The sequence below is a fragment of the Talpa europaea genome (assembly GCF_964194135.1).
Source record: "Talpa europaea genome assembly, chromosome: 5".
Classification (NCBI taxonomy): Eukaryota; Metazoa; Chordata; class Mammalia; order Eulipotyphla; family Talpidae; genus Talpa; species Talpa europaea.
In genome coordinates, this window is record NC_140071.1 from 101,230,246 (window position 1) to 101,245,934 (window position 15,689).

Sequence of the window (15,689 nt, forward strand, 5' to 3'; positions counted from 1 at the left end):
TTGGGATGAGGTCCATGGAGCTCTGGTCCACCATGCTGGCAGCAAGCACATGAAGAACCCAAGCTTGGCATTTCTTTGGCTTGCTGAAAGTTTGATAATTGTTCCCATAAAAATTCATCCCTGGTCAGAAGCATGAAACTCTTTGTAGTGAGAACAATGACCACACACCAGCAATCAACCTAAAGTAGGACTGAGAGTTTGACTCCTGTCATTGTGACTTGTTCTCTTGTCTCCCATAGCACCCTAATAATAGCAAAGTCTAAAGACCAGTGTTGGATTTCATTCCTTCATTTCATCACGACCCCAGCTTCTATTATATTCAAGTCCAGTTAGCTTGGGGCGGGTTGTTCACTCATTAGATTTCGATTTGGGGCACACTGACTGTTACAAATGCTTCATGAAGGTTTCTTACAGGGGTCTCACAATGGGCGTCCTCCAGAACAGATGTTGTAAGGTGATTTCAACTTTAGACACCTGAAACAGAGCAGGGATTTCCATATGAATTTGACCGGTGTTTGCAAGCATATTGAGTATTACATAAATGTGCTGTTGGTGGAGCAGCTCTCAGTGCCTCAACTTCTTACCCACAGGTGGGGCCATCTTCCAGCAGCTGTGGGTATTAACAGACTCACAGCAGCGTCCTTCACCAGATGACTGCCCTTGGCTAGCAAGGCACTTTGCCTGAAGATTCCTAGGAGATTCCAAGTCCCTACTAAACCCAAGATCCTTCACCTTCTTGTGATAAGTCTGCAATGCCATTCATGTTCTAGACCATTCTGTGGAATTAAGTTGATGCTAGACTTCAGCTAAAGCCTCTTTGTTTACCTTCTTCCTCTGCCCTAGCTTTCCTTACTTCATTACAGGTTTCACCTTAGAGCACTCCCTCAGCCAACATTGCACAAGAATCCTTACCTTAGGTTCTAAGTTTCTAGGAACCTGACCTCAGATAGCTATCTTGTTAATGTTAAAAGGTCTTTCATCCTTTTATCCCCCCTTCACCAGTCTGTTAGGCAACTGATATAACAATATCAATTGATATACCAGATGTAATTATTAATTATTAAGATGTAATAATTAAGCAAATAAAATTTTCCTTATTTCCTTGGTCATTTAAAAAATTGGCAACTTAGTTAATAGAATACAGTAAGGGAAATGTATTCATAGTATTTTCTTTAGTGTATTTCATTACTTTTTAACTTTTCACTAGTTACTTGCATTTAAGGGAAAATTAAATCCTTTAGTTAAGATAAGCCAGAAATAAGAATGCATACAGAAGTAATTATACTGTGGAACAAGCTTATTTTCTTAGTCTTGTAGCAATAAACAGTATCTCCTTTTATATCCTCAATTAATGTCTAGGGAGAAAATGGTCTGTGTTTATCCCACATTTTCACTGATTTAATACTTCTTGATTATTAATTTAATCATTTTTACTGAGTGTTTATTATGTGCCAGGCATGGTACTAGTCACTAAATGTCTAATTGTGAACAAGATACATTCTCTATGTGTGGGGTTTACCTTCCTCCTCATTTGTAACTTTGATGGAAGCGGAAAGAGGATGAAGGGAAATTGTAAATTGGAGCTATACTATTGCCAAGTGCAAGTAAATTTTTACCACCTGCCTGGGATTATGAGAAAATATGTAGGAATATGCCATATTGGTAGGAATTGGTATGCCAATTGGTAGGAAAATAAGGAATATGCCTTATTTTCACTTAAAAATTATACATGTTAATGTTTGGCATATTGTAGGGGCTCAATATGTATTTGTCAAATGAAAATGTGACTTCATATTTTGTCTTTTCATACCTCTTTCTTATATAGCAGTAAAAAATAGCAAGAAAACCACTTAATAACAATCCAACACCAATTCCAATTGCAATGTATTTTTCATAAGAGTCCACAGCATATGAAGTTAAGGTCAAGTGCTCACATCTTTCTCCAGTATAACCAGTAAAACATCTATAAAAAAATAAAAGAATGTATAATTTTAAAACTCATGATAATATAAATGCAAGGAAGTGACCAATTTCAAAGACTGAAAGATTTCAATAGAAAATAACTAAATAAAATTAAAGAGGCAACTATCAAATGTTAAAGATATTGAAGAAGCTCTGGTTTTACCATAATAATTTCATTAAGGCCCATATTAGTATAATTTCTCTCTTTGGTAGCGGAAAAGGCAGGTAGTTCCTAGCTAGTGCATGAGTTTATCTAGAAAACTGTTCACTTCCTCTTTCATGGCAGAATGTTGAGTAAATCAATTATCATTAAAATTGTATCTTAGTTGCTCTGCAACTTTATATTTTTGGAGTGTTTTTGCCATAGTTTATTTTATCCCCTTCTCTATTTAACATTTTGAAATAATAGAATCATCTCTGCATGTTGTTAAAATGCAGATTTTGATTCAGTAGTTTTGAGGTAGCGCATAAAATTATGCATTTCTAACAAGCTCTGTACAAGTTCTATAATCTCCAATTACAGAGATGTTATTGATCTGGGACCCATATTTTCAGTAGTGCAGATCAAATAGCTCAGGAAAAAAGGCCCTTAGTTATTAGAATATAAATAAGTGGTGAGTCAGATTTAGATCATGTATCCCTTATTCTAGATGAGAGAGATGTGTGTGAAAATGCACCAGGTGAAATACCAGAAGCATAAATTTACCTCCCGTTTTATAGACTTAGAAAGTTCTTTGTAATTACCTGCAGATGGCTTTCTCCAGCTCATGGTGGAATGCACAAACACCATTGATGCAGTAATTATTGTGATCTTCCAGGCAAGGATGTGAGAACTTCAAGGCTATGTGTCCTTCAATATAGTCAGCTAGGAAAAGAAAATACAATGTTAACAGATAAAGTGAGTCATGTTTTTCATGGTAGATTTACACTTTATATGTAAAGAGACCTTTATTTTTTAAATTATTGTTGGGCCTCCTTGGTGGCCCAGGCGGTTGAGTGCAGCACTGTGAAGCTGTCCATAGCCTCTGCAGTGCTGGTTCGATTCCTGGCCTGCCAGGGAGATACCCACATGGTGCAGCAGACCTCTCCTGTCTCGCCCACTGCTCCCCTTAGCAGTGTATTTCAGTCAGTCTGCCTGTTCTGTTCCCCGCTCTGTCTCTGGTGAATCCTTTCACCCTCCCGCACATCTGGCCTATACCCTGGTTCTTGTATGCATGAATAAATAAATCTTTAAAAAAATTATTGTTGAAGTAAAAATGGTTTATAATAGTATGTGGGTTTCATATTCATGGCATTATAATTGGACCTCTCTATAGGTTGCATTATGATCCCCACGAAAAATCTAGTTTCTGTCCACCACTAGACAATTGACTCCCATTCCCTTTCCCTCTGGTAATTACCATTCTGTTAGAATCTAAATTGTTTTGTTTGTTTGTTTAGAATATTTAAAGCAATCCCAAGGGGTGGGGCTAACAAAAATGAGGGTCTCGTGCTCCCTAACTTCAAACTATACTATAAATTCTAAAATCAAGCAAATTACAAAAGCAAATTACAAAAATTACAAAAATTAAATTAAAAAATTAATCAAAAGAGCATAATGCTAAAAAAAGGGGGGGGGGGCACCTAGATCAGTGGAAGAGAATTTAAAGCCCAGAAATAAGACCACATACCTATAGACAGCCAAGAGCATACAACAGAAAAACGAAAGCCTCTTTAATACACGGTGTTGGGAAAGCTGGAAGTCACATGCAAAAGAATTGAGACTCACTACTATATTACAAAATGTACAACAATTAATTAAAAATGTGAATATAAGACCTAAAATTATAAAATACATAGGCGTAAACAATGGCATAAGTTTTTGACATTGGTCTTCTTGTCTTTGGGAAATCATTTCTAATGGCAAAGAAACAATAACAAAAATAAACAAATAGGACTACACCAAACTAAAAACATGTGTACAGCAAAACAAACAAACAAACAAACAAAAACCATCATCAAAATGAAAAGAAAATACTGAATGGAAGAAAATATTTGAAAATCATATGTTAATAAGGGATTAATATCCAAAATATATTAACAACTTGCATAGCCCAACAACAAAAAGAAAACCAAACAAGCTTATTAAAAAAAGCAAAAAATATCTGAATAGATATTTTATCAAATTATCCATACATATGGCCTACAGGCACATGAAAACATGTTCATCATCTTTTATAGATAGGGAAATGCAAATCGAAACCACAAAAGGTATCAACTCACACCTGTTAGAATGGCTGTTATTGAAAGGAAAAGAAACAGTAATTATTGGTGAGGATATGGAGATAAAGAAATTCTTGTGCACTGTTGATGGAGAGTAATTTGGTACAATCACTATGGAAAACATTTAGTGAGGTTGCTCCAAAAATTTAGAACAGAGCCACCATATGATACAACTATTCCTCTTCTGAGTATCTGAAGAATACCAAAAAGACATACGCACCACTATGTTCACTACTCACAATAGCCAAGTTATGGAAACAATGTAAGTGTCCATTGATAGATGAATGTATAAAAATGTGAGATATAGATATAGATACATTCATACACACACAGTGGAATACTACTCAGCTATAAAAAAGATAAAATCTTGCCTTTTGTGACAACATGGATACACTTTGAGGTGATTGTTCTAAGTGAAATAAGTCACATGGAGAAAGACAAATAACGTATGACTTCACTTATGTGTGGTAGATAAAGGAGCTAAAAATCAAACAAGACAAAATAAAACAGAAGAGATCTTTATTTTTAGGAATATTATTTGGGTGCTCTGTCTTTTGAACTGTTGATTGACTCCCATGGTAGGTTATATTTACAAGGGTTGGGTTAATATTATCTAGATATATAGTTAATTAAATAGGGCGTGGGAGTGGATTCTTTCATTCTTTAAAAGCTATGTAATGAGATATAGGTACAAGTTTGCCAAAAGGTGGCAGCATTGATTCTAGCCTTAGCAGGTTATTTTGAGCAAGGTTTCCCAAATGCTAACAACTATAGAAATCTAACACAAATTTAGACCGATTTGGATTACATTTGTGAGCTAATGACTTGATTTCTCTTCCTTCCCCAGAGAAGTGTAAGATGACAATTCTTGCTTCCTGTTAGGTTTTTTTTTTTTTTTTTTTTTTCCTGTTAGGTTTTCTACCATGAGTGAGTAGCTAGTGGAAAGAGGAGTGTTTTCCCTAACTGACTTCAAAAGAGGTATTTTTATGATGTTTCTGAGAACCCGGAAACAACTTATGCCTCAGTTTAACATATTCAAGATAAGGCATAGAGATAGGTTTACTCAGTTAAAAGGCATTATGAGATAGTGAGAGAAGACATCAACCTGGAATTTAAAAACCTGGATTTTATCTCTAGCTCTAATACTGCAAATTATCACACTGGGTAAAATTGTATAAAGTATCCAGAAAGTTCTTTATGGGAAGCTTCCCTTTTAGAGTCTATGTTTTGGCAAAAAAATGTATATATTTCAGGATGATTATATCTGATTCACTGGCATACTAAAGACATGTATCTGTAACATCCTTGGGAATGACTCTTGGATAAAACTGCCTAATGGAGTCCTTTTTGGTAAACTTTAACTACCAATTCTTAAATTTTTCTCAAGCAGAATTAGTGGCACTTCATTTTATCACTGGAATGAGTACATATTTCCTCACCCTTTGTTATGATATTAAGACTATATGTGCTTTGCTCAATAGCTTATGAGAATCCAACTTATTTCTTTTTAGGAAAGAAAATAAATCTAAAAAGGTGTCTTTATAATGAAAATATGAAATATTTAGCTACTAAGGCACCAATAACATATTGTGTTATATAACTTCATTTTTATTGAGAACACACAATATTACTTTAAAATCCACATTTATTTTATTGATTGTGGCATAGTGAATCAAATACTCATTTTAATAATTAACTTTGAGGTAGTGGGAATTTCCCATTATAAACTTTGCTAGGTTTTCCTACTTCAGGACTAAACAAGTTTACTTAACCAAACCAAGCCAGAATTTGCTAGAAAATATGAAAACAGAATGAAGGCATCCCCAAAGAAAGTGTATACTAGAGAGTCATCATTCTTCTAAGGAGAATATTAATTATAAATTTATGAAAATTTTCCTCAGATACTAGATTCAGTTTATTAAGTTAACTAAAAAGCAAAGAAAATTAAAGTTCTTAATCAAGAAAGTGTAGGAAAAAATACTGATGATATAGTAATTTTTTTTTCCATTTTTACCATCTGTAACTTGGAGAATTTCATTTGCAGCTCACTATACTGGAAGAAAAAGATGGTTCTGGGCAAGCTATCACAAAGTCAGTCACTAAGATAAATCTATACTTCTTTAATTCTCTATGGCATTATCTTCTAATTAAAATGTTTCCTCTTCTTTCATGTCAGAAGACATCAAGTTAGCTAAACGTTATTCTAAAACCCACACTGATTTTGTTTCACAAATTGACAGAAAAGCAAAAAATTAAATGGATATTTTAATAAACCTTTTAAAATGTTAAATTATTGGTGAAATGAGGAATACTTAATAGTACTCTCTCATATTCAGAAATGAAATACTTTCCAGGCTCTGAGATCAAGAAGCAGTTTCCTCTGCTCTGTCCCATTGCCAGTCTTCACATCGGAAGGCAGTGTGCTATTTCTGTGGGAATCACAACCACCCAGTACACAGGTCTTGACGGGTAACAAGCTTTCCAAGTTCACTTCTAAGAGTTCAAACTGGTTTGAAAAAATGCTGATGCTCAAGAGCAGCTAAAGCTAGGCTAATGATAATAATAAAGTAGGAAAGAAAAACATCATCACCATCAACAAAAAAAAAATCTGGGCACAAGCTGCTAGAAAATGTTGTATGTGCTAAAACAACAGAAGTCCCAAAAAAACGAACAGAAAAAAGAACTTTCCAAAGAGAAGAGTAAGCAAAGCAAGCCTTCATCTTGTAGCTATAACTTCTTTCACTGCAGATCTCAGTCAGTAATCAAATTATGACGTCACTCATCAAGAATGTCAAGAAGGGACAAACTGCCTCTCCAGGTGCATGGAATACAGAGAACTAAGCTGGAATCAAGCAAAAAATGTGGAATGTTTCCCATTCAGGACAGTAACCAAAGACAACTTTTCTTTTCTCACTTCACACCCTCCTTTCCTGAAGGCAATTCTTTGCTAACAAATTGACCTGTCACTTCTATTGAATAGCATCCTGCTAAAAGAGTGGATTCCCTAATAATAAAAAAATATATTTACAAATTTCCAGTATTACTTTTATCACAATCCAAATTTATTTCAAAATGTTAAAAAAAAGGTCACTTGAAATACAAAAATGTAAAGAAAATACCTTCTGTTTTGTTAACTGTCCAGTTACTGTGCTGGGCAGTGATTGGGGGTGTCACAGATATGGCTGCCTCTTCAGTCAGTGCTGTCATTGCTGTGTGAAGGGGGAAAAGGCAGCTTTAGCAGGTGAGCCTCCTATGTACAAGCCACAGATGGAAAGTTACTCTCTTTACTCTCACTTCTGTTCTATTTTTTACACATTTACATTTGAAATTCATAGCCTGGTTAGGGAACTCCTAAGAGTTTCACATACATACCAATTCCTTTGACACTGTAACTCTAGGAAATAATTTTTAAGAGAATGTAAAGACATTTATATTCTAATTCAACCACAGGATATTACATAGTAGTTAATACGTATCAACTACTTTCCAATTGTATAATGCAAACATTTAAAGGTCTCAGAAAAAGAAGTCTTCTCACATCAAAAGAGGAACATAATATTATGTAAGAATTTACTAAATAAGTAAATTCACAGATTCCTTGCTCTAATCTTTGTCATGACAAAAAAGTGTTAAAAGTCATTCTGAGAAAACAAATTCTATTCACACTTTACAATGATACCAAATTAACAAGACATGAAGAAGTTACTTACCATTGAATAAAAGATAGACTGACACTGGGATTCCCAAAGCCATTTCCTGCTCTTGTTAACCGTATCTTTTTCTTATCCTCCTCGCTGGACAGGTAGAAGGTTTTTATTGCACTGCCTGAGCCTTTCTTGCATTTATATTTCACGAAGCGTCATCTGGCAGTTCTTACCAATCAAAAAAAAATGTACTTCTGGCAGCAGCATGAAGCCTGCAGGCGCTCACACACTTATTTAGGATACCTGTGTTATCTAGCAATGTGATCAGACTTTCTTTGGAAACACAGGTTTCCTGTTACCTGTGGGCATAATCATGTATGTAAAAGTATTTAAAATAACAACAAAAAATTGAATTCAGGAAACGACTCATGGTGTTAACAGAAATGTGCCAGCTCCAAAAATGCTAGGGATCTAGAGCCAATATAGGTTATCAACAAGGGGTAGTTTTGATATTTGCCAACTAGGAGACAGCACAATCTGTTATTAAAAGAAACATCCCTGAAACTGCAGTCACACTATCTTTCATTACAGATATGGTAAATCAAGATATTTCGTAATTTTGTGGCAGTGGAGAACAAATAAATTTGTGTAAAAACAAAGGTTTAATATTCCATTTCAGTTTTTGCTAATTAGTTTTACCATTATAAGTTCTATAAAAATCATTCTTTTTAATAGTATAACATTTACCTTTATGTCATTCTGCTATTTTTTTCTGGGTAAGCAGCATGGGCTACCAAATTCTAGTACGTACAATACCTAAATCTATGCCCCAATGATTAGACTAGAGAGAACCAGTAAATTACTAAAACAGCAATGATGATGATGATGAAAGTTTCCATCAAGGTAAATGAAGATATTTAGATTTAGTACATCTAATAAGTAGAAAGTTTTAAATTTAACATAACATTCAAATCTTCACAGTTAACCTAGTTATGATTATTAAAGTGCCATTTTAAAAAATTAAACATGTAATTATTGTGACATTTTATGACTATTGGTACTTCCCATAAATTTTCACTTGCTCCAAATTGTTATAAATATTTATAAATATTTCTTGCTGATGTGTTATGACCTTTAATATGGAATTACAATTGCTCATACTTCCTGTACCTTAAAAATCTGTTTCAGTAAGTTAAAAGTGTCATTTACATCCTGTCCACTAGGCAAACACAATTTACCAGAAAGGATTCCTTTTACTATTCAAATATGAATTTGGCTGTAGAAATCACACAAGAGTGAGCTTGTTGAACTCATTATAATTTGGGCAATCACTTTCCACTGGAGTCATCATTTTTAAATTAAAAAAATATATAGCACTTGACTTACTTTAAATGTGTCTACATTTTGTATTTCTACTTTTGTGGCTTTTCAAAAATGAGACAATTTCTTGATAATATTTTCCCAGGCAAATAATATTCAAATTACAACTCAAATAATCATCTTAGGCATCACTGGTGAGAAATAAAGTATTATAAAATTAATTTACAATGAATTAAAGAAACCATCACTACCAATTGCAGCTTCTAGAGGAAGATGCTGGGATTAATCTTAAATATTTTTATTTCTAAGATCAGGCTAGAGTACAACAACTGTTAGGGGGAAAAGGATGTCCCAAAGCTAATTCCATATAGGCTTTGTGGACTCCACCCCCACCCTAGGTCAAAGTCAAAGACACTGGGAACTCCAAATCCCATCACCACCAAAGGGAAGGTGGCTGGGACCTGAGGGTGGGGTTAAGCAGCCAGGTGGATATAAAAGGCAGACACGTGGGCTTTGGAGGATCCCCCATTTTTGGCTCTCCGCCAGCTCGCAGCTCTGGCCAGCTCTGAGAGTGACTTTGGGTTTCCAGGTCGTCGGATCGGGTAGGACGCATTAAAGACTTTATTTCCCTATTTTCTCCCTGAGTTGTACATTTTCCTTATTTCCTTTTCTCTTGTAAATAAACCTTTTATTAACCTTTTGTGTGTGTCTGTAGTAGAGTATTCATAAGTCCCTTTAAAGCGCGCGGGTGAGGACCCACAGCCAGGAACCCGTTTAATATCGGGGCTGCTCTATAACACAACCATCTTTGTAATAATTACCAACTGGTACTACTTGGCATTTTGCATAAGATTTTCATGCATATCTCAATGATTTCTTTAGTAAACCTAACTCCCCCCCAAAAACCTAGTGTCTGATATATAATAGTCAGTGAGTCTGTCTTGAGTAAAGAAATAGAGTCAAGACTTGAACCCATGTTCCAAATCTTGATCTATTCTCTTAATTATCTCCTAAAACCAACCTTTAAATAAATTACCTTTGTCATGAGAATCTATTACATGAACTGTGGCTTTCACATACATTTAGGCTACAAGAAATGGACTGCTATCTCTCCAGATATTGCTGCATTGTGGTGAACTGGGCTATATCATAGAGAAAGTGATCTGCCAGTTTAGCTAAAGGTTGATAGCAGAAAATGGTTCTAAGAGAACTTACATGCTTCTTTTTCTCTTGGACTCATACTGATAGATCTCACACTCAGTAGAAAATTCTCTTACCTTCCCTTTTTAAATCCTCTCATCAAAAAATTATTTTTCCCAATCCTGAAGAATAGAGTAGCTTACAATAGTAAGGTGACCTCACTGATATCTTTATTCATTCTTGATGTACTTTAGAGAAACTTAGAATAAGAAAGGAGAAAGAATCTCTAGAGCTGAGCCACTCTGTCATCACTTTTCCATCCTATACTTTTTATGTATTCATTTCTCTCCTTTGAAATGTGTCCTTTCCCCTTCTTCTACCATCCCTTACTTTCCTCTTTATTTCTTCTTGCTCTTTCACTAAATCAAATTTTGTAGGCATTAACAACAGCTCATAGCTTCTCTCACAATAAACTTATTCTATAATTCTCATTAACTCAGTTGCATTCATCTATTCATTCGCATTGAATACCCACAACATCGATTGATGGCCCTTGGATAAGTGCATTATTTGCAAGACAAATCATGCTTGGATTCTACCCTAAAGGAACTAAAGGGAACCAAGGAAAGCACATATCTAATTACAATACAGGGCAGGGAGTGATACCTGCTGTGAATATGGGCATAAACAGCTGAGAACTCAGGGTGGGACCTGGTCAAACTCATAGTATTATTTATGGACAGGTTTCATTTGAAGTGAATCTTAAATTACAAGTAGAATTTAGAAATACAGTGATAACATAAATGATTGGTGGGGTGGAGGTAGAGGGGGTTGGCGAGAATAGGCAGATTGGTGTAATGAAAAAAAGAGTGGGTTCCGGCTCACACAAGCCCAACCGACCTTGCTTTGAATTCCAAATCCAGTTTTATTTTCCATTTGGTCATGGCTGGGCCTTTTTTTTTTTTTTTTAATATTTTTTTTTTTTTTTAGAGGCATGTTTTTTATTTATTTATTTGTTTGTTTGTTTTATACATGCATTGGGTACAGTCAGAAGCGCGGGAGGGTGAGAGAATTCACCAGAGCCAGAGCGGAGAGCAGAGCAGGCAGAAGGACCGAAGTACACTGCTGAGGGGAGCAGCGGGCGGCAGGAGAGGTCTGCGCGCCCTGTGGGACCCTCCTCTGGTGGCCGGGGAGCAGCCGGGGATCGAACCGGCGCCGCAGAGGCCGCGGGCAGCTTCGCAACCCAGCGCTCAACCGCTGCGCCACCGGGGAGGCCCGGCTGGGCCTTTTTAATAATCCCCAGGGTTGATTTCCTCTGTCAAATAGAGATTGTCAATAACCAAAAAAAGGGCTCAAAATTACAGCTTTTACCTTTTCCATTTACCTGTGTTTTGATCATTCTATTTGTTTTGGGAATGTGGGACCCTTAAAAATTAGAGACCTTTTCTGAAATCTTCACTCAGAAGTTTTGAATTTAAGCTTCTCTCAGGGTCCTCAGAAAAAGATAGGTATGAACTCATTGTTGAACGGACTGTAGAAACTTTTGCTTCGTGTTTGAGCAATTTACATATTTTTCCGCATGCCATAAAGAAAGGGATAACAAATATATATGAAAAAATGAGAAAGAAAACAGCCATCATTCAAATTGCCTTTATTATACAGTTGAATTATTAATTATAAACATCTAGTGTATTTCATACACACAATCAAAAGTACACACTAATAAAGACATGCCATGGGGTAAGGGTCATTATTAGTATAGAATACTTGGTTTTGGACATTAAAACAATGTAATTATATGGCTAGAACAGTCTCACAATTGCCTTCAACTGACATCCACATGTATTTCCTATTTTAAGCTATGTTAGACACATGGCATCTAGTTTGAGAACCAACTGCCACAACAAAAGAGGGAAGAACTGTGAATAATAAAGTAGTAGATTTTCAGTCATGTCCTAAGGCTTAGCTTTGGCACGCTGGCTCAAGATTTCCGAATTTGTGGAAACATAAGGCTTCTTTAATAAAGGCCTCACTTCATCTGATATATTTTTTGAGTATTTGTACAAAAACACAACCTTAGCTTTTGTGCTGTGTATTTGTTGGGGGTTTTACATTATTCCTCACTAAGATATTATCTAAAAACTTTTCTGGAACAGCAAAATTACATGTAAACCTAATAAATTCTCATTATAGTTTTACTATTGCAAGTAAGTCATTCACAATTTGCAATGATCAATATCTTTCAAGTAGCACTGCATTCTGTTTGCCTTCCTTGTATATTTTTCTTTCCTTGAGTAGAGCATCATTCCTCATGTCTCACAGGCCACAGATGGGAGATTTATGAGATCCAGATTCTTTTTTAAATCTTCTCTTTTAGCAAATAATCACTTTCAACATATACTAAAGAACATAAAACACATAAGCATGCTTAAGACACAACCTAAATCACGCTTTATGTGGGTGCCCATTTGAATGACAAAAATCTGTTGAAAACATACTGTGATATTTAATTCTGTCAAAAATACATTCATTTATTATGAGCCCTTTTGCTTGAAACTTATGAACAAATACTATTCACAAACAATTGTTAACAAAGTTTTCATTGAAATTGTTTTGTTTTTTCGTAAAACTCAAAGTTTATTAGCAGGAAATGCACAGAGTTGTATGAATCATCTGATCCACAATGATTCCATCCATGAAAAAATAAATACAATGTAGAAATAAATAGCTTTGTAGTAAAATATAAAGGTTTTTGCCCTTTGTCAAATAAATAAATACAATGACTTCGGTTGCTTTATTCTCTCATGTGATCTAGAAAATGACTTTTTTGGCAGCCAGAAGGGTGTTCCTCAGGAGCATCAGCACTGTCATGGGCCCGACACCCCCGGGAACTGGAGTGATAAAACCAGCTTTTTTCTTAACAGCTGAGGGAGGAAGCACAATATTCTTAATTTTTAATTTTTCTGATAATTTCAGATTTTTAAACATACTCAACTGTAAAAGAGAAACTGAGACATATCCATTTGATCTATTTGAATGAGCACTGATCCATTTGAATGAGGTATCTCTAAATAGGAAATGTTCAGGGGTGCTCCACTGGACAGGTGCTAGAGGTAAGTTTTATGTGGAAAAGGCAAAAGAAAAACAAGGAAATTATTGGTTGACTATAGCTTAAACCTCATTTGGCTGTGATATGTTGATCTTGGGTTTTGCTTTGCTTTGTTTCATTGAGGTAACATTGATTTATGCCATTACTGGTATTTTGGAAGTACAGGAACCCTCTTCAAATTTCATTCCCATAGTGCACCCACCACCAAATCATCCATGTCCACCACCATAGTCCATTGTTTTCCCTCCCTTCTTGTCCTCACCCTATCTGAATCCTCTCCTGCTCGGAATGCTTCCAGTTCCATGGTCAGCTTTCAAGTGTTAGTTTTCAAGCTTACTCCTGGGTATTGATTTTGAAACCTTCACTCATTTTAAGGCTTCAATTTTGGTTTGCTTCCATTAGAGCCACATCAGTCTAAGGTGACATTTTTAGTTTAACAGACAATAGTGGACTTTCCACACTACATATATAACTCTATAATCCCAAATCATTTTTAAAATGACATAGACCATAACACACATACATGTTTATATCTGATGTGAACAGAAAGAACAAAATGAGGCTAACACAGTAAGCTGAATCTCCATGCAACTCAGTTTTAAAGGATGAAGTTCTATAATCTGTGATTTAACCAACTAACTGTAATTCCAGTTAACTGCATCAAAGCTATATGATGTTGGCTGTCAAGTGAAGACAGGATATAAAGACATTTTGGCACAAACTATTTGTTCAATTGGAATATTCTTATAACAATAGCATCATGTATGTGTGGATAATACATTCCAATGCAAGAATGAAACAAATCATTACACATATTTGAATGACTGGGAATATACACATGTACCTGTTCCAAGATAGGAAGACTTCTTAGTTAGTGAATATGCTCAATGAAAACCTTCAGCAAGTTTCACTTAAGGTTTTCACACTATAATATTACAGGTGAATAACTCCCTGCAATATTGGATGAGTTGGGGTGGGTTGAGTACTTCACCATGTGAAGAACAATAAAGTTTTCCCAGGTAGACTTTTTTTTACAAAGTTAGCCTAGACAATACATTTTTAGTGCATAATCTGATGTTACTATCATATTATTTAGATGTATTGCTTTTTACAAGTTTGCTCATGCACACTTCTACATGAACCAGAATCTACAAACCTACAGTTATTTCTTAGATCTTAAATATTATTTTTGTATACTTTATATTGCCTTCTTGAAATATGGTTTATAAAGTTTATGTTGACTGAAATATGATTTGTAAAATTTATGTTTATTGAAACACAGTTTGTAAAATTTATGTTTACCTTATTTGAAGTGTAGTAGTTAGTGCATGGCAATAAATATTTTTAAATCATGGGAAAACAAACATTCTTTGACTTAAATAAAGGTTTAAATAAGCTTTAAGATATCACAAAAATTCCAGCTATGAATGAATCTTCTCATGGCATGTAATGAGAAAAAAAATCAAATATTTAGAAGGTAATCTTTAAGTTTTTGAAAAGCCTCAATACATATTCCTTTACCACATGCATCCAACATACTCCATGCTGGATAAATACTACACTAAGTCATGAATATCAAAAGCTATGAACTACCAGATTTTCCTTTTGTTCTAGTTATTTTCTTGACCTGGAATGCTGCTACCTATAAGAATAAGAAATGTCTTGTCAGTCTTTAAAAATTAACAAAATGTTACCCATTTATAAACAGTTCTCTCAAAAAGTTATCCTTACAAACTCCAATGAAAAGTTCTACCATTAATGTTTCAGAAACTTTATTCTTAAGTCCACATGGGACTGAGCATGTTGCTCTGTCTGTTCCCTTAACTAGACACCAGTACCTAGAAAGCAAAAACCAGAACTTGTGGTGCTTTTAGTTATTATTTCCAATCTTAGAATTTCTCCATTCACAGGGTAGAATTCACTAAATTTTGGTAAAGTAAATTAAATAGCTCTTAGAATTTAAAATCTAAATCAAGTTGCCAAAATGTACTCCTGTGCTTTAGTCTGGATGCAAACATCAAGTCAATTTTGTTCAAGTTAATGTACTGAAAACTATAAACTACTTATTTTGCTTAAGAGTAACAAGCGCATTTTTAACTTTTCAATAAACTGACTTGCTAGTATCAGGAACACTTTCCAGAACTTTTTCTTTAGGATTGGGGGAGTAACACCTATAAAAATGTCAGCAGGCTGCTAGAAGAAATGTACTATACTATACTATCCACATTGATATAAAAACTGGGGCCTCCCTG

General features: G+C 34.9%; 2 protein-coding genes across 7 annotated transcripts in view; both read right to left on the bottom strand.

The window, feature by feature from the left end:
- Window positions 1-419: 419 nt before the first annotated feature.
- On the bottom strand, window positions 420-7,977 carry EPGN (epithelial mitogen; the record flags this gene model as incomplete). 6 transcript variants are annotated; one of them, XM_084234239.1, is made up of 5 exons in its annotated part: window positions 420-474; window positions 1,937-1,963; window positions 2,707-2,827; window positions 7,371-7,433; window positions 7,935-7,977. In XM_084234239.1, 5 exons carry the CDS (start codon window positions 7,975-7,977, stop codon window positions 420-422), a joined length of 309 nt encoding a protein of 102 aa, XP_084090365.1. The 6 variants fall into 6 exon arrangements, with proteins under 6 accessions (XP_084090365.1, XP_084090364.1, XP_084090363.1 ...); XM_084234238.1 differs by having other exon boundaries at window positions 7,344-7,433; XM_084234237.1 differs by having other exon boundaries at window positions 1,811-1,963; window positions 7,344-7,433.
- Window positions 7,978-13,139: 5,162 nt separating this feature from the next.
- The window catches only part of MTHFD2L (methylenetetrahydrofolate dehydrogenase (NADP+ dependent) 2 like), a gene marked incomplete at both ends in the record, with an annotated part of 97,019 nt that continues 94,469 nt past the window's right edge, over window positions 13,140-15,689 (bottom strand). The window contains one exon of the mRNA XM_084232981.1: window positions 13,140-13,252. Within this exon, the coding sequence (XP_084089107.1) occupies window positions 13,140-13,252 (113 nt within the window). The remainder of the gene's footprint in view (window positions 13,253-15,689) is intronic.